Raw genomic sequence first — 27,565 nt, 5'->3', positions numbered from 1 at the left:
GAAATTCCAAAAACCTTTTGGTACATCTATCCTACACTGCATCAGCGTCCCTAATACGAAATTTCAGATTTCGAGCACTATTAAATACCCAATTGTACCAAATTTAGCACTTTTCGTGAACGTGTTGCACACATTTCCAAAATCATCTCTTTATCACAAACCATCCACAAAACTTCCAGCTTCATCCGTTCACTCGGCTTAGGGTGTTCTAAATTTAGTACAGTTCGCACACACATTTCTAAAACTACCTTCATATACCAAACTTACTCCCCAACCTTGATTCTCATACCAAATTTCAATTTTTACACCTATCCTTACACATATGTAATAGAAGTTTAGTACCATTTTAGAATTCTTCATAGCCTTAAAGTTCGAATTTCAAAAACCCATTGGCACGTCGCTCCCGCACTCCATCAGAGACTGTCATTCCAAATTCTAATTCATTACGTTTGTCCTTTATATTTTAACCAAGGTCAATATAATTTTTCGTAGGCATACCTCGTCTGTTTGTGAAATTTGTCTACCGTTAATTTATCATTGCTTAAAACGTGTGTCTCTGACGAACTAATAATAGAACGATGACCCATGGAGAAAATTTTCCATTGCAAAGAAATACGGACATCCATCGAATACATATATTCATTTCAAATTTTGGCGCAAAAAATTGCGAAATTTCGCAAAACAAACATTTAGCTTCAGATCAAGTTTCAATGTTTATACTAGATCAAGTTGACTCCTTTGTTTTATTTAATAAATTAATATAATAGAGCAGGTTTGGACAACAGCAAATTTCTTTTAAATACATAACGGTATTCAATACCTTCAGTTTGAAGGTCGCAGTATTAGGGCATAACCAATACTGTATGGCAAAGCACGTAGACTTTCTGAGACAATTTATGCACGATTAAATTCCCATCAACCTATGAACTAATTTTCTTTACTGGAATTATTTATGAAAACAAACAACAAATATATCTGAGTGCAAAGAAACACCAGTAATTATGTAAAGTGTGTTGAAATGACCCGCTAGCCAAAGAACAATGACCCGTGGAGAAAGATAATAAACGGTGAAGATGATTATAATTAATGATATTCAAGAAACCAGTTTATGTTGTATTATCGTAGAATAGATCCAGAATCGGCTACAAGAAGATACGTTACTAAAATCACGTTTAAGAAAGCTTTCAACTTCAAGCAGAAAATCTCTTCGATAAAGCTTTTGCATAGAACTTCTTTTGATGGCACCAAAATCTAAGGTCAAACATTAAAACTAGTATGGATGATGAGTTAGTAACTTTTGGAGTACTAAAGATATAGCATTGGAAAGAAAGGTTATAAAATTTAAAACTAATTTTAATTACAATGATGCATTGTTTAATTACAATTGCCATAATTATGGCTTCATTCGCCATTTTCCTAACAAATGGAGAATTTTATTCATCTGTTCATCAAATGTCCAAAGTTATGGATTTTGAATTGAAAATGTTAAAAAATATGCAAAAGTTTATTGGAAAAAATCAAAATAAATTGGATTACCTAAAAGAGTGAGTTTTGTAAGGGTGTGTGGATGAATTTTTGCCAATATTAAAGTGTTTTTCTTTTTTTTATTGTTTTCCAGACGTCTGGCTGAATATGAAAGAGAACGCAATGAAGCCGTGCAAATGGGTTCATCATATTTTGAAAATCCCGTTAACAAATATTTACTCACCAAACGTTTAACAAGCGATTGGGATCGCCTGGAAAATATTCTACAATACAAAGAAGGAGAGAGTGAGTATGAGGAGTATTTGATATATTTAATGTGTGCTTAATATGGGGTGTGAAGAAAATTTATTAAGGGCTCTTTGACCTTTGAAAGACTGAGGTGAATGCGAATATAAATTCAAATTTATCCAACAGGAAACCACGAATAGAATTTTAAAGAGGTCAGGTGTTTATGCCCTCCACCATTTTATGGAGGGTATATTAACTTTGTCATTCCGTTTGTAACTCCTCGAATAATTTTTAGTAAACCCTACAAAGTATGTATATTTAGGATCAGCGTAAAATTCTAAGACGATCTACCGATGTCCGTCTGTCTGTCTGTTGTAATCACTCTATTGAGATAGAAGGCTAAAATTTTGCATACACGCATAGTTTACCAGTAAGTAGGTAAAGTTCGTAAATGGACCATGTTGGTCCACGTCTTCGTATAGCCCCCATATAAGATTGCTCCCAATATTCGGTATTTTGATGAATTCAGCAACATTATTCACAGGAATCGTTTCAAATTTCGTACTTGGAGATCTTAATAGTTACTACAACCTATGGAAAAAAATCGTATGCAGGTCCACGTCTTTGAATAGCCCCTATATAACAATACCTCCCGATATTCGGAATTTTCATGATTTTACGACATCATTTAACGGAATTATTTTAAATTTCGTATTTAAAGTTCGTAATGGGTACTACAGCCTATGACAAAAAATGTTGTATGGAGGCCCACGTCTTCAAATAGCCCCCATACCTCCCGATACTGGGTAATTTTATGATTTGTGCGACATTATTCACCGGAATTCTAACAAATTTCGTATTTAAAGTTCGTAATGGATACTACAGTCTATGACAAAAAAAAAAAAAAAATCTTTTGTAGGTTCAAGTTTTCGTATGTCCCCCATATAAAGATGCATCCCGATATTCGGTATTTTGATGATTTTAGCGACATTATTCACCGAAATTGTTTCAAATTTGCTATTTGACGTTCGTATGGGTACTATAGCCTATGACAAAAAATTTCATATGCAGGTCCACGTCTTTGTATAGTCTCCATATAACAGTTTTGATTTAAGTGGTAGTTTCCGGCATTTTTTTTTTTTTCAAATTTGTTAAAGTCCTTCCAAATGGTGGAGGGCATTAAAAGTTCGACCTGGCCGAAGTTAGCTGTTTTTTTACTTGTTAAATTGATAATTTGTTGACGGAAGATTTTCTATTCGCTCACGAAGATATTGAAATGTATTCACAATTCGTTAAGAAATGAGTTTCTACGCCCTATAAAAATCTTATTGACAATTTTAGTCAGAAGGTCTTATCTTAATTGACCGATATTTAGTATTTTATGACGGAAGTTATCTAGTCCATGAGAAACAAGTGGTTATTTCGAAAGGGACCCGGGCTTCAGGGCATCACCCTGGGTGTGTCTCTGCTGGTAAGAATAAGTACAAGTGGTAAGTACAACTTCTTTAGAGGAATTTATACTCACTGATTAAATCGTGAACCTATGTTGACGTATTGAGGACCACCTTCAATGGGTGTAATATTAACTTTGTCACTCCGTTTGTAACATCCCTAATGTTTGACCTAGACCCCATGATCAGCATAAAATTCTAAGTCGATTTAACGATGACCGACTGTCTGTCAGTTCATTTGACGTAGAGCTTCAAAATTTAGTACAACTATTGTGTTATGTCTAGGATTTTTGGCATTGAACATGAGTTATATCGGTCGACGTTTTCGTATAGCCCACATAAAACGGAACCTCCCTATATTTGGTATTTTGATGATTTTCGCCATATTTTTTCACGGATTTGTCTAAAAAATGGTGTTTGTATTTCGTAATGGGTTCCAGCTCAGGTGGCGGAGCATTGTACGTCCCGACATTCCGCATTTTGATGGTCTTAAATTGTGAAAATTCTATTGTATTGAATATTTTTTGAGGGACTTTAAACTACGCACCCAGAATTCGAAGTGTGAAAATACAGCCTATTATCGACAAAATGAGTCCAAAACCTTTGAAATTACGAAAATGAAGAGGACTATACTATAGAGGACTATACTATATCTTAGAAGTTAATCGCCATAATTTAATTTTTTTTCGAACAGTGTCTGGCTTGCTTGTTTGGGATACCATAGTATTTTGTTGTTGCAAAATCGTCAGGCAAAATCCCATTATTGTTGTTTTTATAAAAACAACGTTTGTTTATGAGTGGAGAACGATGGTAATGTTTACCAGGGGGTAAGGCAGGGAATACCTAGGTTTCGGAAAGAGCCACCAATCCTCATCAGTTCCCTTGTTTCTTGTCTGGGATATTCTCCCCAGAAGTTATTTTGAAAAATAACTTCTATGACAAAAAACATTTTTTTTTTTTTTTTTTTACCCAAGTGACGAGATCGTAAGCTCAATAGAAGAGGAACAAAAGAATTACATAAAACTAAAATTCTTTTGGAAAATCTTCTAAATCTTACAACCGCACTTATAAACATTTTCATCTTTCTCCACTTGTTATGATTTCGTTCAGCCTGAACGAAGTAACATAACCATGTAAGTTTGTTTTGTCTCTTACAACAAAAACCCCTTCGTCGACCGTGCCTGTGTCTATTAATAGAACAGTGTTTGGCTTGCTTGTTTGGGATACCATAGTATTTTGTTGTTGCAAAATCGTCAGGCAAAATCCCATTATTGTTGTTTTTATAATTTTTAAATTTTTAAAATTTTTTTTCTTTATTGAACGAAAGCAAAAAATGTCGGAAATAGCATCAAATTTCAGAATAAGTTTAGATTTGTTCGAATTGGTCACTATTGGCACGAATAATGGCCTTCAAACGGCCAATGAAACCATCACACGCTGCCCGAATGTTGACCTGCGTTATTTTGGCCCATTCCCGGCGAAGCGCTTGCTTGAGGTGATCGGCATTTTGGTACTTTTTCGTTTAAACCTTGCTTACCAAAATACTCCAGACACAATAGTCAAACGGATTGGTATCCCGAGATTTTGGCGACCATTGTGCGTTGGAAATGAAGTGAGGAACCTGATTTTATAACCATTCTTGGGTGGTGTGTGCTGATTGCGATAATGCTGAGTCCTGTTGGAATGTCCAAAGTCTGCGGCCAAAATGTTTGTATGCCCAAGGTTTAATACACCCTCCAGAATATTTTCGCGATTATTTTGATGTCACGGTAGATTAGTACGAGCGGAGAGCGACCATCAGTTGTCATGGCGGCCAACATGGCCTACGCTTGAGTTCTGGTGGCCAACCGAAGATGCACATTTTCAGCTAACCTCTTTGGCATGTAAACACGATCATTTTGTTTGTTTACGAACCGCTCGATAACGAATGTTTTCTCATCGGAGAAAACCAAATTCGGTGGTTCGGCCAAGCGATGCTACTCTTTAGCACTTTTGAATCTATTTTCATTCTGTTGCGGTGTAAGATCTTGCACTTTTTGGAATTTCAATGGAATTATCCCGAACTCATTTTTCAATATTTGCCGAATGGAATATTGCGATATGTTCAGCTCACGAGCCATTTTTCGGCCACTGCGACGCGGATTATGATCAAGTTTCTTCTTCACTTTCCGAACCATTTCTGCTGATGTTACTGTTTTCTTCCGTAAATTTGCTTGACGTCGGGCTATGCTACGGTAACGATGACTGGCACGAGACACAAAAGATTTATTCACAATTAAATGCTGGAGTGCTCTAACAATAGCCACTTGTGGTTTTTCAAACAAATATAAAGAAATCACACTATCAGTCTTGAATTTCATCACGAATAACTTTTTTTCTGGAAAATTCTCACCAAAAAGCTTCTGTATGCTTGTAAACAATATAATGACCTGTCACTTGAATAATTTTAACAGCTGTCGGACGAGTGGCTTAGAAATGACAGCAAACCGAAGTTAGTTGCAGTGTTTTCATCTCACCCTGTAATACTTTCTGGGGTCTATAATGAATATTTCGAGGAGTTACAAACGGAATGACAAAGTTAATATAACCTCCATAGAATGTTGGAAGTTATAGAAAATGAAGCTATATTGTTAATGACAGAGAGTTTGGAGGAAGTCACACATCTTAGAAATCGATTTAATTTTATAAAAATATTACAAATTTTTTGCCCACCATTGTGCCGGATAATCGCTGAATCAAACGGAATGGCAAAGTTAATATACCCTCTATAGAATGTTGGAAGTTATAGAAAATGGAGTGATATGGTTAATTACCGGGTGTGTAGGCTTTGAAAAATGTTGACCCCTCTTTTGGGGGAAGTGATAAAGTTTAGAGAAAGTGACACATCTTAGAAATCGACCTAAATTTTAAAAAGTATTACAAATTATTTGCCCACTATTAAGTCGGATAATCACTGGATCTGTCCAATACCGTATAACTGGATAAATAATTTCAATTCAAAATTTTCCCCATGTTCTCCATAAAAACATCAGAAAAATTTTCTTTTTTTCTAAATATCTACAACCGTTTTCGATTTTACAGAAACCTTAAAGAAAATTGAAAATAAAATTGTCAACGAATCTGAATTGGAAGGTGCTTTGGAAGGTGTTCTAAGACTTCAAGATGTCTATCGTTTCAATACATCCGATATAGCCAGTGGTCTTTTCCAGGGTGTTCAATATGAGTAAGTTTTACATACATTTCAAAATTGTTTCTATGAATTCCAACTTAATTCTCCTTTTTTAGTGTCCATTTTGATGCTCGTCATTGTTTCGATTTGGGAAAGAGGGCGGCTGAAACAGAATACGTAAAGTTGGGATATTTCTGGTTAAAAGAAGCCTTAAAGAGGTCCGCAGATGATGCGAGTGTTGATAAATTGGATATTGAATTGGCCATAGCTCATGTTAAATTCAAATTGGGAGACATCAAGGGGGCCAATGAAACCTATGCCGAGCTATCCAGTCGTTATCCTGAAAATGAAAAAGTGGCCAAATTGTTTTCAGAATTTGTTGTAAACTCGGCCGATAAGCCGCAATACTATGTCGATTACAGTGTGGAGCATGAGGTAGATGAAAAAATGGCGGAAATTAAAAATATATTCTCATATAATATAATAATTTCTTTGTAGCCCCCACCGGAGCATATATTCTCAGCTTCTCGTGAAAAGCTCTACAAGTACACATGTGCTGGTCTTATCAAGAAAACCCCGGCCGATGAACGTGATTTGCGCTGTGGCTATTTGGTGGAAACCCATCCCTTCCTTTGGCTGGCCCCCATTAAAGTAGAGGAACTACATCACGATCCACTGCTGGTTGTCTTCTACGACGTTCTCTCCGATAAGGAAATTGAGACATTGCGTGATATGACCAAACGGATTGAACGTGCCACTGTAATGAGTCCAAACGGGTCAGTGGTGTCCAAGGTGCGCACTAGCCAATTCCAATTTATACCCGTCACACATCATCCACTTTTGGGTAAAATCGATCAGCGTGTTGCGGATATGACCAATTTAGATATGAAATATGCGGAGGATCATCAATTTGCCAATTATGGTATCGGAGGACATTACAGTGAACATCATGATTATTTCTATATTGAATCAGTGAGTGAGCAAACACAAACCTTAAAATTTGAATTTGTATCAAAAAAAATTTTTTTTTTAGGTTAAAAAAACGACAATCAGTGATTACGATACCTTGGGAAATCGCATTGCAACCCTTTTGTTCTATGTAAGATTTTTGACAATAATTTTTTTATTTCCTAAAATCTTTATATATTTTTTTTATTTATACCCATAGCTAAGTGATGTTGAACAGGGCGGTGGCACTGCCTATCCTTATATGAAAACACTGGTAATGCCAAAGAAAGGCGCCGCAGCATTTTGGTATAATTTACATGCTTCCGGTGATCGGGATTGGAGAAGTCTTCATGGCGCTTGCCCCATCATTGTTGGTTCTAAGTGGGGTAGGTTTTGGGAATTTTTAAAACCTTGTCGATTCTTGCCATTAATTTTTGTTTGTTTTTTTATCTTCCAGTACAAAATCGTTGGATTCGAGAACACGACCAAAGTGAAAAAAGACCTTGTTACACCTTTAACGATAAAGTTGAAGAAATATTATAGACTTTAGTTTTACGATTTAGAATTATGTGATAGAATAAATTTATATAATTTACATATATTTGTTTTATTATACCCTATAACACTATGTGTTGAGAGAACTATAAGTTTGATTGAACCAAAAATTGGTAACACCTCAATATCGATCATTCTCGTTGTGGATCCGTTAATTTAAACCAAGTACAATTTTCATCTGGGTACCTCGGCACTTATATGACACGAATGCAAATTACAAGCATTACATCCCTATGAACATATCAGAAATACCAAAGTGACTTAGATGTCACAACTGGACGAGAGAAATCATTGGGGATGATATTGATTCCCATCACGAAAGTAACCTCCCCACATGTATATCGGGTGAAATAAAAACAAGTTAAAAAGCAGTAAGTTCGGCCGGGCCGAACTTTTAATACCCTCCACCATTTGCAACGAATTTGGAAATTTTCAAAAAATAAAATCCCTAAAAAATGCTGTTAAAATTTTAAAAATAACGAATATTGCCGTTATATTGAGGTCTATACGAGGTGGACATATATAGGCATTGTTTGTCATAAGCCATTACCATATTCAAATTCGAAACTTGAAATAAACGGTGAATAATGTAGCTAAAATCATCAAAATATCGTATATAAGGAGGTGCCGTTAAATTGGAGCTGTGCAAAGACCTGGACCAGCATAGACAATTTTCTGTCACAGGCTGTAGCATCCATTACGAACTTCAAATACCACATCTCAAACAATTTCGGTGGGTATTGTACCTTAAATCGTCAAAATACCGAATATAGGGAGGTACCGTTATATGGGGGCTATATGAAAACGTGGACCTACATGGCCCATTTACGAACTTAACCTGCCCACTGGAAAAATAAACAATTTTAGCCATCTATCTCAATTCATTCGAAAGATAGCGTGATTACTACAGACAGACAGACGGACATCGCTAAATCGACTTAGAATTTTACGCTGATCAAGAATATATACACTTTGTTGGGTCTGACATGAATATTTCGAGGAGTTACAAACGGAATGACATAGTTAATATACCCTACATAGTATGGTGGAGGGTATAAAAAAACTGCAACAAAGTCAAACGCCATAATTTTGACATTTTTTGTTAAATTTTATTGAATGAAAGCAAAAAATGTCGGAAACAGCATCAAATTTTAGAATAAGGTTAGATTTGTTCGAATTGGTCACCTTTGGCACGAATTATGGCATTCAAAGGGCCAATGAAACCCTCACACGCTGCCCTAATGTTGCTTCGCGGTATTTTGACCCATTTCCAGAGAAGCGCTTGCTTGATCGACACTTAGGTATTTTTTAGTGCCAACCTTGCTTTCCAAAATACTCCAAACACAATAGTCCAACGGATTGATATTCGGAGATTTTCGTGGCTATTGTGCGCTGGAAATGAAGCGAGGAACCTCATTTCGTAATCATTCTTGGGTGGCGAGTGCTGTGTGCGATGGTGCTGAATCGTCTTGGAAAGTTCAAGGTCTGCGGACAAAATATTTGCATGCCCAAGACTTTAATACACCCTCCAGAATATTTTCACGATAATATTCGGCATTTATTCTGATGCCACGATCGATTAATACAAGCGGAGAGCGACCATCGGCTGTTATGGTGGCCCACACCATCACCATGGCCGCCGCTTCTGGTGGCCAATCGAAGGTGCACATTTTCAACTGACCTCGTTGTCAAGTAAACACGATAACTTTGTTTGTTCACAAACTGCTCGACAACGAATGTTTTCTCATCGAAGAAACCCAAATTCGGCATTTCACCACTTTCGGCCAAGCGAAGCAACTCTTTAGCTCTTTTGAGCCCATTTTCATTCTGTTGCGGCGTAAGTTCTTGGAATTTTCGGAATTTCAATGGCTGAGTGTGCGATGGTGCTGAGTCCTGTTTGAATGTCAATGTCTGCGGACAAAATGTTTGAGTGCCCAAGCCTTTAGTACAACCTCCAGAATATTTTCGCGATAATACTCGGCATTAATTCTGATGCCACGGTCGAATAATACGAGCGGAGAGCGACCATCGACTGTTATGGCGGCCCACACCATCACCATGGATGCCGCTTGAGTTCTTTTAGCCAACCACCGCTTGAGTTCTGTTAGTGCACATTTTCAGCTGACCTCTTTGGCAAGTAAACACGATAATTTTATTTGTTTACAAACTGCTGGACAACGAATGTTTTCTCATCGGAGAAAACCCAATTCGGCCGTTCACCACTTTCGGCCAAGCAAAGCATTTGTTTCTAACATGGAGAAGGAAGCGAGATAGACCCATAGTTACTTTTGAGGATCTCCACAGAATCACTTTCTGAGTTGATTTATGCATGTCAGTCCGTCTGTCCGTCCGTCCATGTATTCTTGTGAACAAAATGCAGGTCGCATTTATTATCCGACTGAGATGAAATTTTGCACAAATCATTTGTTTGCCCAAGGACGAACCCTATTGAAATTGGAGATAATCGGTCAAAATTTAGATATAACTCTCATATATATATTCGTCCGATTTGCCTTTTATTGTGAACCAAACGTGTGATATCTGTCCGAATAGTATGGAATTTTGCACGTACGATCTGATTGGACCTCAAAATAAGTATGCCAAATTTGATCGAAATAGGTTCAGATATATCTGTTGCTCTCATATATATTTTTTATCCGATTTGTTATTTTTGTCCTCCGCAGCCGTAATATGCAGTCTGTAACAACAATATTTGGGGAAATATATCAAATGCAGCTCAGAAATACCTTTGCTAAATTTTATCTAGATCGGTTCAGAATTGGATATAGCTTCCATATATAACTTAGTCCGATTTACCCTTTATTGTGCACCAAACGTCTAATATTTTTCCAAATGGGATGGATTTTGGCACATAAGGTCGAATTGAGTCTAGAAGGTAGTATGCCAAATTTGGTGAAGATAGGTTCAGATATAGCTATAGCTCCCATATATATTGTTCATCCGATTTGTTATTTTTTGTCCTACGCAGCCGTAATATGCACTCTGTAACAACAATATTTGGGGAAATGTATCAAATGCAGCTTAGAAATACCTTTGCTAAATTTTATCGAGATCGGTTCATATTTGGATATAGTTTCCATATCCAACTTCGTCCGATTTACCTTTTATTGTGCACCAAACGTCTAATATTTGCCCAAATGGTATGGAATTTGGCACATAAGGCCGAATTGAGTCTAGAAGGTAGTGTGCCAAATTTTGTGAAGATCGGTTCAGATATAGCTATAGCTCCCATATATAATGTTCATCCGATTTGTTATATTTGTTACCCACAGCCGTAATATGCACTCCGTAACAACGATATTCAGGGAAATATATCAAATACCGCTCAGAAACATCTTTGCCAAATTTTATCGAGATCGGTTCCGATTTGGATATAGCTCCCATATATATCTTTATCCGATTTCAAATTAATTGTGCACCAAATGGGCAATACAATTCCGAATTTAAAAGATACAAATGCTTCGGCATATTGAGTCTTTTGAACTTTAAATTATAATTTTAATCGTAGCGTGTATGATTGAAGTCTCCCATAAAAACTTTTAATAGTTATGTGGAGCTCTACTACATTAGCAAAGCGGTGTAGGGTATTATTGGCTATACATGCTTAATTTGGATATCAGCATCAATGTAACAGTCAAATTTGACTTTCTCGTGTATTTGTGATTTCCTGGAATTAAAAAAATCCGCGCTTTAATGGATATTTTCGTATCTGTTTGCATAAAATTCATGATACATTTCCGATTGTTCTATGAAATTAATGCATAGCCTACTTGTAATACAGAGGGTATATATAGCTGTATAGCTTAATGTGGCACATATGCCTACCATATGTATGCTGCGAATTGTATGGGTTGTAATTTCCCTTATATACACAACTATAATACGTATTTTTTTGTTAAAATTCACAAAAATAATCTTACCTTCGCCATTTTGCCAAATAAAATGCAATTTCTAATTTATTTTACCATGGATTGAAGTCCAGTAGTCATTTGTTTTATTTTTATTCAAAACTTCAATCAGACAAAAATCTATAGACATTACATTACCCTTTTATATCCATCAAACTTTGTTCCTCCTTTTTTGATTTTTGTTAAAATAAAACAATTTATTACAATGTTTTTTTTTTTTGTTTTTGTTTGTGCTTCTTGCAAAAAATAAAAACGATAAAATATGAAATCCATTTTTAATTTGTTCATAACGCTCCTGTAATAGCTTAGCTTTCACGAATAAAAATCGTATGGTTGATTTTGTTGTTATTATTTGTTGAATTCCGCCAATAAATATTATTTTAATAATTCATTTATTTTTTATTAAGAAAACATTTAGATGTTGTTCATTTGCATGAATGGCTTTTAGTTTTTTTAAAATTAGTTGCTTTGTATTTTTTTTTTTGGGATTTTTCAAATGTGCTCCATGTTCTTTTTTGTTGTCATTTAAATAAAATGTTGTTTTGTTTTTATATTTAAAAAAAATGTCCATGCCTTTATGTTGCATTTTATTCCAACGGCCAATATGAGTTTCATTTAGAAATGGGACACCTAAAGAAATATATGTGATTTTCTGTGTATATATATAATTTTTTTTTTTTTAAATAGTCATGGTAAATATATATGTGTGTCTATTGGTTGTTCTGTGTTTTTTTTTTTCAAAAAATTTACTATAATAATTATAACAACATTTATTTAAAATAGTTTTGTTTTTGTGTATTTTTTTTTAATACTGTCGTACTTATTTAAATTTAATTTTTTGTAGTGCTTTTTTATTTTAAATATATATTTTTTGATATTTTTTAATGTATTTTTTCCTATATATCTTTTTTTTAAAATAAGGTGGTTTAGAGTTCAATTTAGTTGTTGTTGTTTTTTTTTTTTAATTTAGTTTCATCGTCAGTGGTACTTTTTGAAAGGGATTGTCACTAGAGGGGTGTATTCTGTTAGACATTCAATATTGTTTATATTATATATGCATGTAAGTAGATTTGTATATGAATAATTATTTTTATTTATTTATTTTTTTTTTGTGTAGATAGCTTAAAAATGTCACCAGTTAAAAATTCTCAATAAAGACATCAAAGTTTATTGTTTCATTATTTTTTATTTCATATTTTTATTTTGTTTTTTTTTTTTTTTGCTTAACTTAAAAATTTAATTGAATTGTGTTTGCCCCCTCGTTGTTGGTGTTTGGGAGGCAAGGTTTATTGAAATTACAGTTTCTTAATTAAGGATTTTTTCAACTTTATTATTGTTCATTACATATTTCTTGTTTTTATTTGTCACATTTATATTTGGTAATCGTGAACATTAAGTTTAAACATCTAAAAAAACATTTACGGGATTTGATATAAATATGCAATCGATTTAATGGTTACAAATGGATCCCAGGGGTTCCATAGATACCCCTCACCAATAACTATCTTTACTTTTAATATTTCTTCCTCAGATATGATGATTTTCCTAAAATGCTTTGTTGTCCATCGACAAACAAAACTCAGCAACTAAAATTGTTTATGTATTTTTTTTTATTAATTTTTTTTATAATTTTTTTATTTTCACAAAAATTGGTTCATATTTGGTTTGATTTTATTTCTTATTTCTGCTTTTGGAGAAAATTCTCCTCTTTAGATTTCATAATTACGGAATTTATTGGCCACATCAGAGTTATCAGTGCCCCATTCCTGTTTGCGATTGCCATAGTACAGGGCAGCACCACCCTCGGAGGCCCGACGATGAGCTGGATTGGGTGAGGCAGCCGATAGGCAACTAGTACCGGCCCCAGTTCCTCCTGTCTCTGGCAACATGCGATCCTTGGTCTTGGGTGTAGCCCAGTGCATAGACTTTTGTAATTGAAGAGAAAAAATGGAGAGATATAGAAATGTGGAAAAAGGAAGGGCATAAAAATCACACATACACACATGGTAATTAACATATTTTTAATCACACGATATACATACATACACACTACAACATCAAGATTGTTTGTTTTGGATACTTATGGATCAAGAGGTGGTTGGTTGGTTGATTGCTGGGAGTAAATTGTTTGATTTTTTTTACTTTGGACAGGTTGAAATTTTTTGTGGTTTAAATAGATTTTTTTCTTTTTGCATTTGATATTAATTACCTTATGGATTTTTTTAATAGATACAAAAAAGTAGAGGAGAAATAAAACACATGCAATATCAAAACTAATTTTGAAGGTAAATATTTCATTAATTTTATTAGCGTTGTAATTTTAATTAGAAAAATTTTTGGCGGCTTCTCATACAAAATACAAAATTCTATAGAATTTTATAGGAAACTCACATTTTACATATTAAGGAGAAGGACGACTTTATTATCCTTCAAATCAATTAAGACATATGATAATTGTTAATCCCTATAAATTAATAAAGTATCTTAATACACCCTTACACACGTTTAATGAATTTGAGATATGTCAATAAGAACTGAAAAAAATGTAAAAAAGCAGTAAGTTCGTCCAGCCGAACTCTCCACCAAATGGAACAAATTTGGAAATTTTCCAAAAAATAAATAATTAAAACAAGTTAAAAAGTATCAATCGGATCTGCCGACAGACAAATACCCTCAGCCATTGTTCGATTATTTAAATATATTTTGATATATTTTTTTTTGGAACCGTACATGGCCCTAGGGTCTAGGTAACTGTGTTAATTGAATATAAATAAATAAATAAATAAATAAAAAAATAATCATATTTAAACTGTTGAACCTCTATGGAGTAGGTTCTGAGGGAATGGGCCAGTATTGTATATTTCGCATCGGACCTTAATAAATACGATATACATATGGGATAACTTGGTGACAGTTTCGTAACTTCCTTCACTTTACATGACACATTGGTCCGATCTCTACCATCTTTAAAACAGATCTTGTGTTGATGGAAATATTTAGATGTGCCAAATTTTGAATGGAATCGGATGTTAATCTCGCGTTTTATGAGCTTCATGTATATTCAAAATATTGATCCTTTGTGGGGGAGGTACAACAAGTAGTGGACCAATATATTCCATCTTCACAACATATATTGTCTTAGCAGAAATAATAAAATGTGCGAAATATAAAGAGAATCTGATGCTGATTTCGCGTTTTATAACCTTCATACATCTACAAAATGTTGACCCTTTGTAGAGGAGGTACCAGAAGGAATGGTTCGATCTCTACCGTGTTTACAACAGATCCTGTGTTGATATTTTGATGTGCCAAGTCTAAATGGAATCTGATATTAATTTCGGGTTTTATGAGCTTAATGGATATTCAAAATTTTAACCTTTTGTGGGGGAGATACCAGACAGATATATTCCTTTTTATCACCAGACCTTGGGTTAATAAAAATATTGGGATGTGTGAAATTTGTAGAGAATCGGACTCTTACATCACATTTTATATGAGTTAAATTTATTCAAAATTTTGACCCTTTGTGGTGGAGGTACTTGGTGGAGTGGACCGATATTGCCCATTTTCGCATCTGACCTAGCGCTAACGCAACTATTAAGATTTGCAAAGATGGAGCAAATTTGACAATCTGTCCTCTTTCTGAGCAGAATATATATTTTTCAAAATTTCGAACTTTTGTGGGGAGGTTGGATCAAAATTGGATTATCGTTTGTCTTTCTGTGCAGAAAATATATTTTTTTAAAATTTCGACCTTTTGTGGGGAAGTACCAGAAGGAGTGGACCGATATTGCCCATCTCCGAACTCGATCTAAGTTTGACAAAAATATTACGATATGACAAGTTTAGACCAAATCGGATACTCCCTTCGAGAGTTATCATGCGCACCAGCCAGACAGATGGGCGCTAGATCGACTCCAAATATCCTGAAACGGATTTGGTTCAAAGATTCCAAGGGTATTAAACCGGTATTTCGACTAGGCACGTTTTGACCTTATCAAATGATATATATCCTCTCCAGCCATATGGCTGAGGGTATAATAATTTATTAAGAATTCTGTTAAAATCTGAAGAAAGCAGAATACCATAGCCATTATAGGATTCAAGTACGAAATTTGAAACAATTCCAGTAAATAATGCCTCTAAAATCATCAAAATACCGAATATAGGAAGGTACTATTTTATGGGGGCTATATCAAAACTTGGATCTGCATAAGCAATATTCTGTAGTATCCATTACGAACATCAAATACCAAATTTGAAACAATTCCGGTGAATAATGTCACTAAAATCATCAAAATACCGAATATCGGGAGGTGCCGTTCTATGGGGGCTTCACGAAGGCGTGGACCTGCACAGAAATTTTTCTGTCATAGGCCGTCCATTACGACTTTCGAGTACCAAATTTGAAAAATTTCCGGTGAATAAAGTCGCCGAAAAAAGGGAAAAAAGGGGGCTATACGAAGACGTGAAACTGCACAGACAATATCCTGTCAAAGGCTGTAGCATCCATTACGAACATCAAATACCAAATTTGAAAGAATTCCGGGGAATATTGTCGCTAATATCATCAAATTACCGAATATCGGGAGGTACCATTTGGGGGCTATACTAAAACGTGAACCTACATGGTCCATTTTCAATACCAAAAGTCCTGCAGACATAATATACATTTGAGTAAAATTTCATCAATCTACTTCAATTAGTTCGGAAGCTTGAGTTATTTTCACAGACGGACGGACATTGCTAAAGCGACATAGAAATTTATGCTGATCAAGAATATATATACTTTGTGGGGTCTAAAATGTATAGTTCGAGGTGCTACAAACGGAATGACAAACCTAACATACCTTCCATACTATGGTGGAGGGTATAAAAATGTTAATATTAAGGCGTTTGGCATTGTTGCCGTTTTTTATCTCACCCTTTATATAAACCATTTTCAATACCAAAAATCCTGCAGACCGAAGACACAATTGAATTAAATTTTATCAACCTACTTCTTTTCGTTCGGGAGCTAGAATGATTTCCACAGACAGACAGACAGACTCACGATGGACTTCGCTAAATCGACATAGAATTTTATGCTGGTCAAGAATATATATACTTTGTGGGGTCTAAAATGTGTAATTTGAAGTGTTACAAACGGAATGACAATATACCCCCCATACTATGGTGGAGGATATAAAAAACAAACATTCAGCCACATTTATTTTTCAAATATCCCTTTTGGAATACTTCCGTTTGGATCATAAAATTTTTAATGACTACATTACATGTCCCCCAACATTGACCATAAAAGACATTCCAAAGAAAAAATCCACAAAGTGTTATAATATGAGGGTTTCCTGCATGAACTTTTCTCTCCCATAAAAGCATACGTGTGTTGACGCTTTAATTGCATGAATGAACCAATGCGTCCTGCAGAGAGAAAACTGTGACTGTGACGTTCGATGTCCCTCCTTGTGGGACCTTGTGACATTTGAATGAAGTTACGTCGTTAAAAACGAATCATCACCATCGTGCCCAACACAAAGGCAACGACACCCACATTCCTTGACCACATTATTCAAATGATGTGGGAACGAGATATTGCTAATGAAATTGATTTTTAAGGAGGGTACAAAATGACAAAGGGACGACTTCATCAATTTTAATGAAGCTTGATTGGGAATGCTATGCTTAAGTTAGAGGTTGAAAATCCCGCGAAACAACGATATACGTTATGTTGCAGCACATGTCACGCTGGCATTGGAGGCTCGAATGATTTAAAAACAGGAATTTTCGATCTTATACAGAAGGAGAGGAAACAAGTAAAAAAGCAGCTAAGTTCGGACGGGCCGAACTTTTAATGCCCTACACTATTTTAAAGGAACTTGAACATTTTCCAAAAAAAAAATCCGAGAACTACCACCTAAATGGAAACCGTTATATGGAGACTATACCAAGACGTGGACCTGCACACGAAATTTTTTGTCATAGGCTGTAGTGCCCATTACGAACTTCAAATACGAAATTTGTTACAATTACGGTGAATAATGTTGCTGAAATCGACAAAATACCGAGTATCGGGAGGTACCGTTATATGTGGGCTATACGAAGACGTGGACCTGCATATAAAAAATGTTGTCATAGGCTGTAGTACTCATTACGAACTTCAAATACGAAATTCGAAATAATTCCGGTAAATAATATTGCTAAAGTCATGAAAATACCGGAGGTAGCGTTATATGTGGCCTACACGAAAATGAGGACCGACTAAACTATGCATGTATGCAAAATGTTAGCCTTCTATCTCAATTCGTTCGAAAGATAGCGTGATTACAACAGACAGACGGACATCGCTAGATCGTCTTAGAATTTTACGCTGATCCAGAATATATACACTTTGTAGGGTCTATTATGAATATTTCGAGTAGTTACAAACGGAATGACAAAATTAATATACCCTCCATGGAATGGTAGAGGGTATAAAAAGAAGAAATCACTAATGAACCCCTACAAATAATGGAAATACTCATTTAGTCAAGATAGTTCGAAAATGGATTGGTATTCTTCGATTATGGAGCAGCCAAAGAGTTCGAAATGAATATCAGAATGCTTCTATAATCAGCAGTGCGTTATCGGTCCCAAGTGAAGATTTTTTCATTTTCTTTTCAAATATCTATATGGCAACTGGATACTATAGATTAATGACGGAATTCTCTACTCGATCCTTGGGAAGATGATCCTGATTTGTGTAATTTCGGTCTCAGTTGTTCGTGTTGTAGCAGCTCCTATGGCTGTTTCCTTTCCGATTCTTCTCAAACTGGTTCTGCTTCTAAGTCCAGATTCAAGAAGGACGCAACCTCTTCAGTTTTGGTCCATTACGATACCGGAGTGAGAAGAGTAGGTTTGGCTGGGCAGTGAAAGAGATGCAGCGTGTCATGTGGGCATGTGACACATAATAGGCAGATGTTCTACACGTTGCTCTCAATCCGGGCCCAAGACGAATTGATGCGGCTGCACCATCCGCATATTAATTGATGCGAAACTACTGGGGTTTGTTGGGGATGCTCTCGCTCTTCTGCAGGGGTATGGTCTCTCCGAGTACTTTATTCTCTCTATTTTCCTCCATGACTCCTGTGACCGCGTTAAAGTGAATAACTTCAGTCCTGCTTGTTTGGCCAGTCGATCTAGAGGCTTCCTCTAATACCTCTGTACCTCTCTCTCTAGATCATGAGGGGCTTTCCTTACGTGTCTGGGCGGAAGTTGTCTTTCCACCAGATGGTGATTGAGCTCTGTTTGTAACACCTAAGCAGATTTATGTATTAACAATTTTTTTATACCCTCTACCATACTATGGAGGGTATATTAACTTTGTCATTCCGTTTGTAACTCCTTGAAATACTCATGTCAATTGAATTCTAAGCCGATGCGATGCGATGTCCGTCCGTCTGTTTTTCTGTCTTTTGTAATCACGATATCTTTCGAAAGAATTGAAGGCATACATGTTTATTTTGCCAGTGGACTGGTTAAGGTCATAAATGGGCCATGTAGGACCACGTTTTCATGTAGCCCCCATATAACGATACCTCAAGATATTCGATATTTTGATGATTTTGGCGACATTATTCAACGGAATTGTTTCAAATTTGGTATTTGAAGCTCAAAATTGATACTACCGCCTAAGACAGGAAACTGTCTGCGCAGGTCCACGTCTTCGTATAGCCCCCATATAACGGTACCTCCAAATATTCGGTATTTTGATGATTTTAGCGTCATTATTCACCGGAGTACTTTCAAATCACGTATTTAAAGTTCGTAATGGGAACTACAGTCTGTATTCGGTATTTTGACGATTTTAGGTACAATACTCACCGAAATTGTTTGAGATGTCGTATTCGAAGTTCGTAATGGATGCTATAGCCTGTGACAGAAAATTGTCTACACAAGTCCAAGTCTTCGTATATCTCCAATATAACGGTACCTCCCTATATGCGGTATTCTGATGCTTTTGCTACATTATTTACTGTTTATTTCAAGTTTCGATTGTGAACATGGTAATGGCTTATGACAAACAAAGCCTATGTAGGTTCACGTCGTATAGACCCCAATATAACGGCTATATTCAGTATTTTTAAGATGGTAACAGAATTTTTATCGGATTTTATTTTTTGAAAATTTTCTAAATTCGTTCCAAATGGTGGGGGGTATTCAAATTTCGGCCCGGCCGAACGTACTGCTTTTGAACTTGTTTTATTATGATGTCGCACGGGTAAGACCTTCGCCTCATCAGTAGGCCTCCGTAACAATCTTCCGAACTTAAACCCTCTGAACACCCCCATCTCTAAACTATTGAAACTAAATGAGAACGAACAACCCAATAGAATATTCTCAGATGCCATCACAAATGTAGCCGCTCGATCTATACCAAATAGCCAAACACCTTGATTGAGAAAAACTTTAAATTTGAATATGTGCCGATTATCACTATTTACAATATTAAAAGTAGGGCCAACTGTATTTACGTAATTTACTATAAAATGCTATCATAATTTCGAACTTTGACCTCTTTCGTTGTTTATTTTTTTCTCTTAATATATTCATATTTGTTCCCATTTAAACGAATTTTCATACCCCCCAGAGTTTCATCAAATGCCAAGTCAAATATAACATTACAAATGCCACTAAAACACAGAGGAAACCTGTCATCGATGTAAAATATGTAAGTATGAGTATCGAACAATGTGAACATGAACATGATTTGAAGTTCTTTTTTTATTGGTCCTGCTGCCGCTGCTATCCATGCTTGAGCGATGATGCTTTTGATATTTTGATGGACATGTTTTGGAAATTGACATTTTTCAATGTCTCTGTGTCACATCGTCATTCTTTTGATTTGACATGCTAACAAAGAGGAACAACTAAAACAGAAGTTAACTACAACAACATGGCCATGGCCAAGTCGTCTACCTGGTGGATGTGTTCGAATTTTATGAGCTCAAACGATAAGTACAAAATTACTTTTTCAATTAAAATTTTATGACAGTTGTTTGTTTAGTTGTTGTGTATTTATCTTAAGCGGCAATAACATTTTGTTTAGTCCCCGGAATTATGCGAATCAAATGATGTGCCATAAATGTGATATAAGCATTGTCTTTGGAGACAAGTGAATAAAGTTTTTACATAAACATTGTAAAAATATATCGTTATTTAAGGTATGTATGAGTTTATATTTTTATACCCTCCACATACATATAATGGAGAGTATATTAAGTTTGTCATTCCGTTTGTAACTCATCAAAATAATCATTCTAGACCCAACAAAGTGTATATATTCTTGATCAGCGTAAAATTCCAAGTCCATTTAGCCATATTCGTTTGTCTGTTGTAAGCACACTAGAGCCCAAACGGCTTTTGATAGGAAGCTAAAATTTGGCATAGAGGTTGCCTGAAGTTCGGAAATGAGCTGTACCGTTCAAAGTTTTCGTATAACCCCCATATACAGGGTGAGATAAAAAAAGAGACTGCGGTCATTTCTACGCCACTCGTCCGACAGCTGTTAAAATTATTCCGGTGACTGCTCATTATATTGCTTACAAGCGAACAAAAGCATTTTGTTGAGAATTGTCCAGTAAATAAGTTATTCGTGATGGAATTCACTTCCGTCACGGAAGTGAACGGAAGAAAAGAGCAGCATCAGCAGAAATTGTTCGAAATGTAAAGAAGCGACTTTATCGAATCCCGCGTCGCAGTGGTCGACAAATGGCTCGTTAGATGAACATATCGCAATATTATATTCGGAAAATATTGCAAAATGAGCTCGGGGTAAAGACATTGAAATTACAAAAAGTGCAAGAACTTACAAAGCAAGAGAAAGAAAATAGACTCAAAAGAGCAAAAGAGTTGCTTCGCTTGACCGAAAGTGGTGAACTGCCGAATTTTATTTTCTACGATGAGAAAACATTCGTTGTCCAGCAGTTTGTAAACAAACAAATTGATGGTTGCCGCCATAACAGCGGATGGTCGCTCCCCGCTCGTATTAATCGGCAGTGGCATCAGAATAAATGTCGAATATTATCGCGAAAATATTCTGGAGGGTGTATTAAAGCCTTGGGCACGCAAACATTTTGGCTGCAGACCTTGGATATTCTAACAGGACTCAGCACCATTGCACTCAGCACGCGCCACCCAAGAATGGTTAAAAATGAGGTTCCTCGCTTCATTTCCCGCGCACAAAGACCACCAAAATCACCGGATACCAATCCGTTGCACTATTGTGTCTGGAGTATTTTGGAAATCAAGGTTGGCACTTAAAAATACCAAAATGTCGATCACCTCAAGCAAGCGCTTCGCCGGGAATGGGGCAAAATACCGCAGAGCAACATTCGGGCAGCGTGTGACGGTTTCATTGGCCGTTTGAAGGCCATAATTCCTGCCAAAGTTGATCAATTCGAACAAATCTAAACTTATTCTAAAATTTGATGTTATTTCCGACATTTGTTGCATTAATTAACCCTATGCCCGTCCGAATTGAAATGCTTCAGCCCAGCCTTAAGCTCTAGTCCCATGCTACCTTCTGCGTCGACTGGTGTATAATTGTAAAAATATTCAGTTTTTGTACCTTTCAACACCTAAATATTATGCGATCTTCTCCAAAAGCTATAGGCTTTTATTCTGAGCATAACCCCACCTCCTTGCAAAATTCTGTGAGACTCGGGTCATAATGGCGACCTGTAGAGTGATTACAAATTAACATGGACAGATGGACATGCATAGCTATATCGATTCAGCTCGGCGAGATAGGAAGATCCATATATACTTTCCTCTGTGGAAACCAATATTTCGAGGCGTTAGATAATTTTTGGCCCAATCAAATTTATAATACCGTAGCACGTAGTGTTGTAGGGTATAATTATGATTTACATTTTTTTCTGTTCAGTAACGCATAAAAATGTTGTTAAAAAATTCACAAATTTTTTTAGAATATTTTCAATTTCTGCCCACAATATTCCTTAGAAAATTTTCTAAAAACCCTATTGATTTTGTCCAGGCAGACTTTAAAATGTATGTTTAAAAATCTTCAAAATATATCCTGAAAGTCCTTGGAATATTTAAAAAAAAAAACACGAGGATTCCCTTTAAACAATTCAAGTCAAATATTGTTAACAACATTTACAAAGAATGACGCTATATAACAGATTCTTGCACTCAATCTAATTTACGTAGAAATATTACAACGTGCAAATATCGGAAATCTAGGAACTAGAACTCGATATAAGTTTAGAATATATTACGTTGTAGTATAGAATGATATATTTACCATCTGTGTACAGACGACTGAGGGTATAAAAATGTAATTTCTGTAACATGGTGTTAATTAAAATATTTAGAATAATTTTTTTTTAACGGTCATCAAATAAGAAAGACAACTTTCGTATTTTCGCCTTTCTGGCCTCAAATAAACTAATGACAAAACCTCTTTAACCCAGCTTTTACAAATAGATTAAAATGCATTAGACGTTTCATAAATTGTCAAATGAATCAAGTACAAGTCTCTCATTATTTTGGCAATTAAATGCCCATTGACAAAGTTTTCGTTGCCTTTTGCTGGACTCTGCGTCATTACTTGTCGCAAGTAAATAGATACAATATTGTTGGTATTATCCATTGACGGATTGAAACCCATCCAGTGAAACTGTTTAAAAATAAGTTTTGTGTAAAAGACAAAGTGCATTAGGGAATAACGTAAAAATGGCAATGTTTTGGGGGGTCTAATAGAGAGCAAATTTTTGTCGCCATGTTTTAGGAAATTAGAAAAGAAGCAGAATTTAATTTTAATAAAATTAATTTTCTAATCGGCTCAGAATATAAAATAATTTCCTAAATTTAATTTATAACGGTCGAATATATGTGTTGATCCCATCTTCGAATATGATTAAATTAAATCAAGTTTTTTCAATTGAAAATATAGGTTCATTACTGCAGCAATCTCCGCTACTGAACATCAAAATATACTATATATTTTGGGTATATTAAGTTCGTCATTCCGTTTGTAACTCATCGAAATAATAATTTTAGACCCAACAAAGTATATATATTCTTGATCAGCGTAAAATTCCAAGAGATTTCGTACGTCCGTCTGTTGTAATCGTATAGCCCCCATACAACGGTACCCCCGATATTTAGATGATTTTAGTCACATTTTTCAATGAAATTGTCTGAAAATAAACACAAGGAGTTCCTTTTGAGTACTTCACCCCCTGGAAGAGAATTGTCTATATAAGTCTACGACACCGTATAGCCCCTATGCAACGGTAACCCCTCCCCAAACAAATTTGGTATTTTAATGATTTTAGCCACATTTTTCGACAGAATTGTCTTAAAATCCACACAAGGAGATCCTTGTGAGTAATTTATCCCCTGAAAGAGAATTGAGTATATAGGTCCACGATATAGCATACCCGCCATATAACGGTACCCCCCGATATTTGATATTTTTATGATTACAACCAAACGTTTCAATGGAATTGTCTTATTATTCACACAAGGGGTTCTTTCTTAGTACTCCATGCTCCATGCTCTAGTATAGCTCCTATATAAAGAAACCCCCAGATATTAGTTATTTTCAAGATTTTTGCGACATTGCTCACCGGAATTGTTTCAAATTTAGTAATAAAGTTCGGAACCGGTATTACAGCCTATGACACAAATTACTTATTCAGGACCACTTCTTAGTATAGTCCCCATATAACGGGTTGTATTTGAGTGGAATGTTTTTGACGGAATTTTTTTGATATTTTTCAAGTTTCTTCCAAATGGTGGAGGGTATAAAAAGTTCGGCCCGACCAAACTTAGCTGCTTTTTTATGTGTTTATTAATATATTTTTTTAACGGAAATTTTGAAAAAAAATCTTCGTTTTCTTATATTAAATATTTTTTTAAGTCTTTCCGACCTATATATCTTCAACCGAATTCGGGTTAATTGTGCACCAAATGGCTAATATAAGTCCAAATGACCTGTATTTTGGTGCATCCCACCGAATTCAGTCTAGAAGCAAGTAAATTTTGAGAAAATCGGTTTAGATATAGCTATAGCTCCCATTTATATGTTTCATCCGATTTGAGAATTAAAGTCACTCACAAGCGTAATCTGAATTCCACAACAATGATATTTGGTAATAGATATCAAATACAGCTCTGAAATAAATGTATCAAATTTGGTCAAGATAGGTTCAGATTTGGATATAGCTCTCATATGTATCATCAACTGATGTCAAATGACCAATATTAGTCCAAATGACCTGAATTTTGGCACATCCAACCGATTTCAGTCCAGAAGCAAGTATTCGGAGAAAATCGGTTCAGTTAAAGCTAAAGCTCCCATATATACGTTAAATTCGATTTGGTTTTTAAGTCCCTCACATTCGTAATATGCATTCGACAACAATGATATTTGGTACCAGATGTCTTATAGAGCTCTGAAATACCATTGCCAAATTATATCGAGAACGGCTAAGATTTGGATACAGCTCCCATATATATCCTTAATCCGATGTAAGGTTCATTGTGCAAATAATGGCTAATATCAGCCCAAATGGAGTGAATTTCGGGACATACGTTTCCATTTTTCGGGACGTACGTTTTTTATTCCCTCCACCATACAATGGAGGGTATAACTTTGATTTTAGCGACATTATTCCGGAATTATTTCAAATTTGGTATTTGAAGTTGGAAATGGATACTACAGCTTATGGCAGAAAATTGTTCTGTATTTTGATGATTTTAGCGACATATACAGCGGAATTGTTCCAAATTTGGCATTTAAATTTCGAAATGGATACTATAGCTTATGACAGAAAAATGTCTGTGCAGGTCCTCGTCTTCGTATAGCCCCCATATATTCGTTCTTTTGTAATTTTAGCGTCATTATTCACCGAAGTAGTCTCAAATTACGTATTTAGAGTTGGTAATGGGAACCACAGTCTGTGACAGAAAATTTTCAATGCAGGTCTTCGTATCGGACACATACATCAGTACCTCCCAATATTCGGTATTTTGACGATTTTAGGTACAATACTCAGCGAAATAGTTTGATATGTCGTATTTGAAGTTCGTAATCGATGCTACAGCCTGTGACAGAAAATTATCTATACAGTTCCAAGTCTTCGTATAGCTCCGATTTAACGGTACCTCCCTATATACGGTATTTTGATGATTTTAGCTACATTATTTACCTTTTAGTTCAAGTTTCGAATTTGAATATGGTAATGGTTTATAACAAACAATCCCTATGTAGGTCCACGTCGTACATATCCCAATATAATGGCTATATTCGGTATTTTTAAGATCTTAACAGAATTTTTAACGGATTTTATTTTTTGAAAATTTCCAAATTCGTTCCAAATGGTGGAGGATATTAAAAGTTTTTAATATAATCCATCTCGAAGTAATATCATGTACTCTATAGCAATGCAATTTTGTATAAAAGATTAAAATGTCTCCGAAAATCGATTCAGAATTGGATATGACTCCTCTGAAACCAAAGTATAACTGCACTAAAGCCAAATGCTGGACATTTAACATTTCCTTACTAGTTTTTACTTGACAATTTTCTCTTCCACATATTAGAGACATATCTACATGCCTATTTATTTGGTATATTAAAGAATAATAATTTATTGATCAGCCGTCCAAAATATAATATGTGTATTTCCAGTTCATTAAAATCTAAAGATCTGGTCTCAGTAGCACACATAATTAATCCCCATGACAGTTCCATGCCAATGTACACACAACGAATGAGACTTTAACTAAAGGAATTCCAGTTAAACATGTCAAATTAATGTGCAACATAGTACGTGCAAAGTTTGTTTGCAAGTCTTGTTACATTTTTTTGCTTTTGATGAGCGAACGGATGAGCAACAAAAAAACAACGACATGTTCAACTCATAAAACAGTAGAAATATCCAAAGCCAACACACACACACTTTTATATCGAGATGAAATGGGTCACATACATATCTTCACTCAAGGTCGTTGTAATGGGTGTCAGGAAGGTGGAGGAAAAACAACAACTAGACAATTCAAATACAAAGTAACAAATTCAATTACACAGTGTGTGTGTGTGTTTAATGCTCCGGCGAAGGTAAATGTCAGTAAATGACATGAAAACATTTATGTCCCTACACATATGTATGTTAAAAAAATAAAGCAAGTACATTATTAAATGACAACTAAAACGTTGTAAAAATGAATTCAAATGTCATGGAAATAAAGTTAACATTGAAAGAAATTAAATTCCATCTATGCCACTTTCATTGTGTGGGGAGAAAAAAAGTCATTCTGCTCTGAGTCTTTCGAAAAGAAATAACGTGTGGCATGACTTTAATATAAGGCAAAAAAAGAGGAAACTACCGTAATGGTATAATGAATAGGTTAATCAAATATATCCCTTGCAAGACTCAACCACTAGAACGTACCAAAGACCAGTTGAGAACATCTGGGATCTTAGATTCAAATAATTCATTTTCAAATACTAATTCAAGCCTATTTTTATTGAGAAATATTTTTGCATTTTGAAATCATGTTTATACCCTACAATACTATGTATTGGGGGTATTATACGTTTGATTGGGCCAAAAATTATGTAACACCTCGAAATATTGGCTTCCACATAGTAAACTAGATATGGATCTTCCTATCTCGCCGAGCTGTGTCGATTTAGCTATGTATGTCCGTCTGTCTATGTGATTTTGTAATTACTTTACAAGTCGCAATTACGGCCCGATCCCCACAAAATTTTGCATGGAGGTGGG

General features: G+C 35.3%; 2 protein-coding genes across 3 annotated transcripts in view; one reads left to right on the top strand and one right to left on the bottom strand.

The window, feature by feature from the left end:
* Positions 1-1,296: 1,296 nt before the first annotated feature.
* Positions 1,297-7,876, top strand: LOC101898831 (prolyl 4-hydroxylase subunit alpha-1). The gene is made up of 8 exons (XM_005183779.3): positions 1,297-1,544; positions 1,619-1,770; positions 6,246-6,387; positions 6,450-6,768; positions 6,832-7,305; positions 7,367-7,432; positions 7,502-7,667; positions 7,739-7,876. The coding sequence occupies exons 1-8, from the start codon at positions 1,363-1,365 to the stop codon at positions 7,822-7,824; spliced, it is 1,587 nt and encodes a 528-aa protein (XP_005183836.2). The 5' UTR covers positions 1,297-1,362; the 3' UTR covers positions 7,825-7,876.
* A 3,936-nt stretch (positions 7,877-11,812) lies between these two features.
* Positions 11,813-27,565, bottom strand: part of LOC101895255 (J domain-containing protein) — a 113,150-nt gene continuing 97,397 nt past the window's right edge. For both annotated transcript variants that reach the window (XM_005183758.4, XM_005183759.4), the window contains exon 5: positions 11,813-13,690. In XM_005183758.4, coding sequence (XP_005183815.1) covers positions 13,475-13,690 — 216 coding nt within the window. In that variant the 3' untranslated portion in view covers positions 11,813-13,474. The remainder of the gene's footprint in view (positions 13,691-27,565) is intronic.

Source organism: Musca domestica, unplaced genomic scaffold (genome assembly GCF_030504385.1).
Source record: "Musca domestica strain aabys unplaced genomic scaffold, Musca_domestica.polishedcontigs.V.1.1 1, whole genome shotgun sequence".
NCBI classification, from domain to species: domain Eukaryota; kingdom Metazoa; phylum Arthropoda; class Insecta; order Diptera; family Muscidae; genus Musca; species Musca domestica.
Note: the sequence above shows the minus strand (reverse complement) of the source record. Positions and strands in the feature narration are given on the sequence as shown.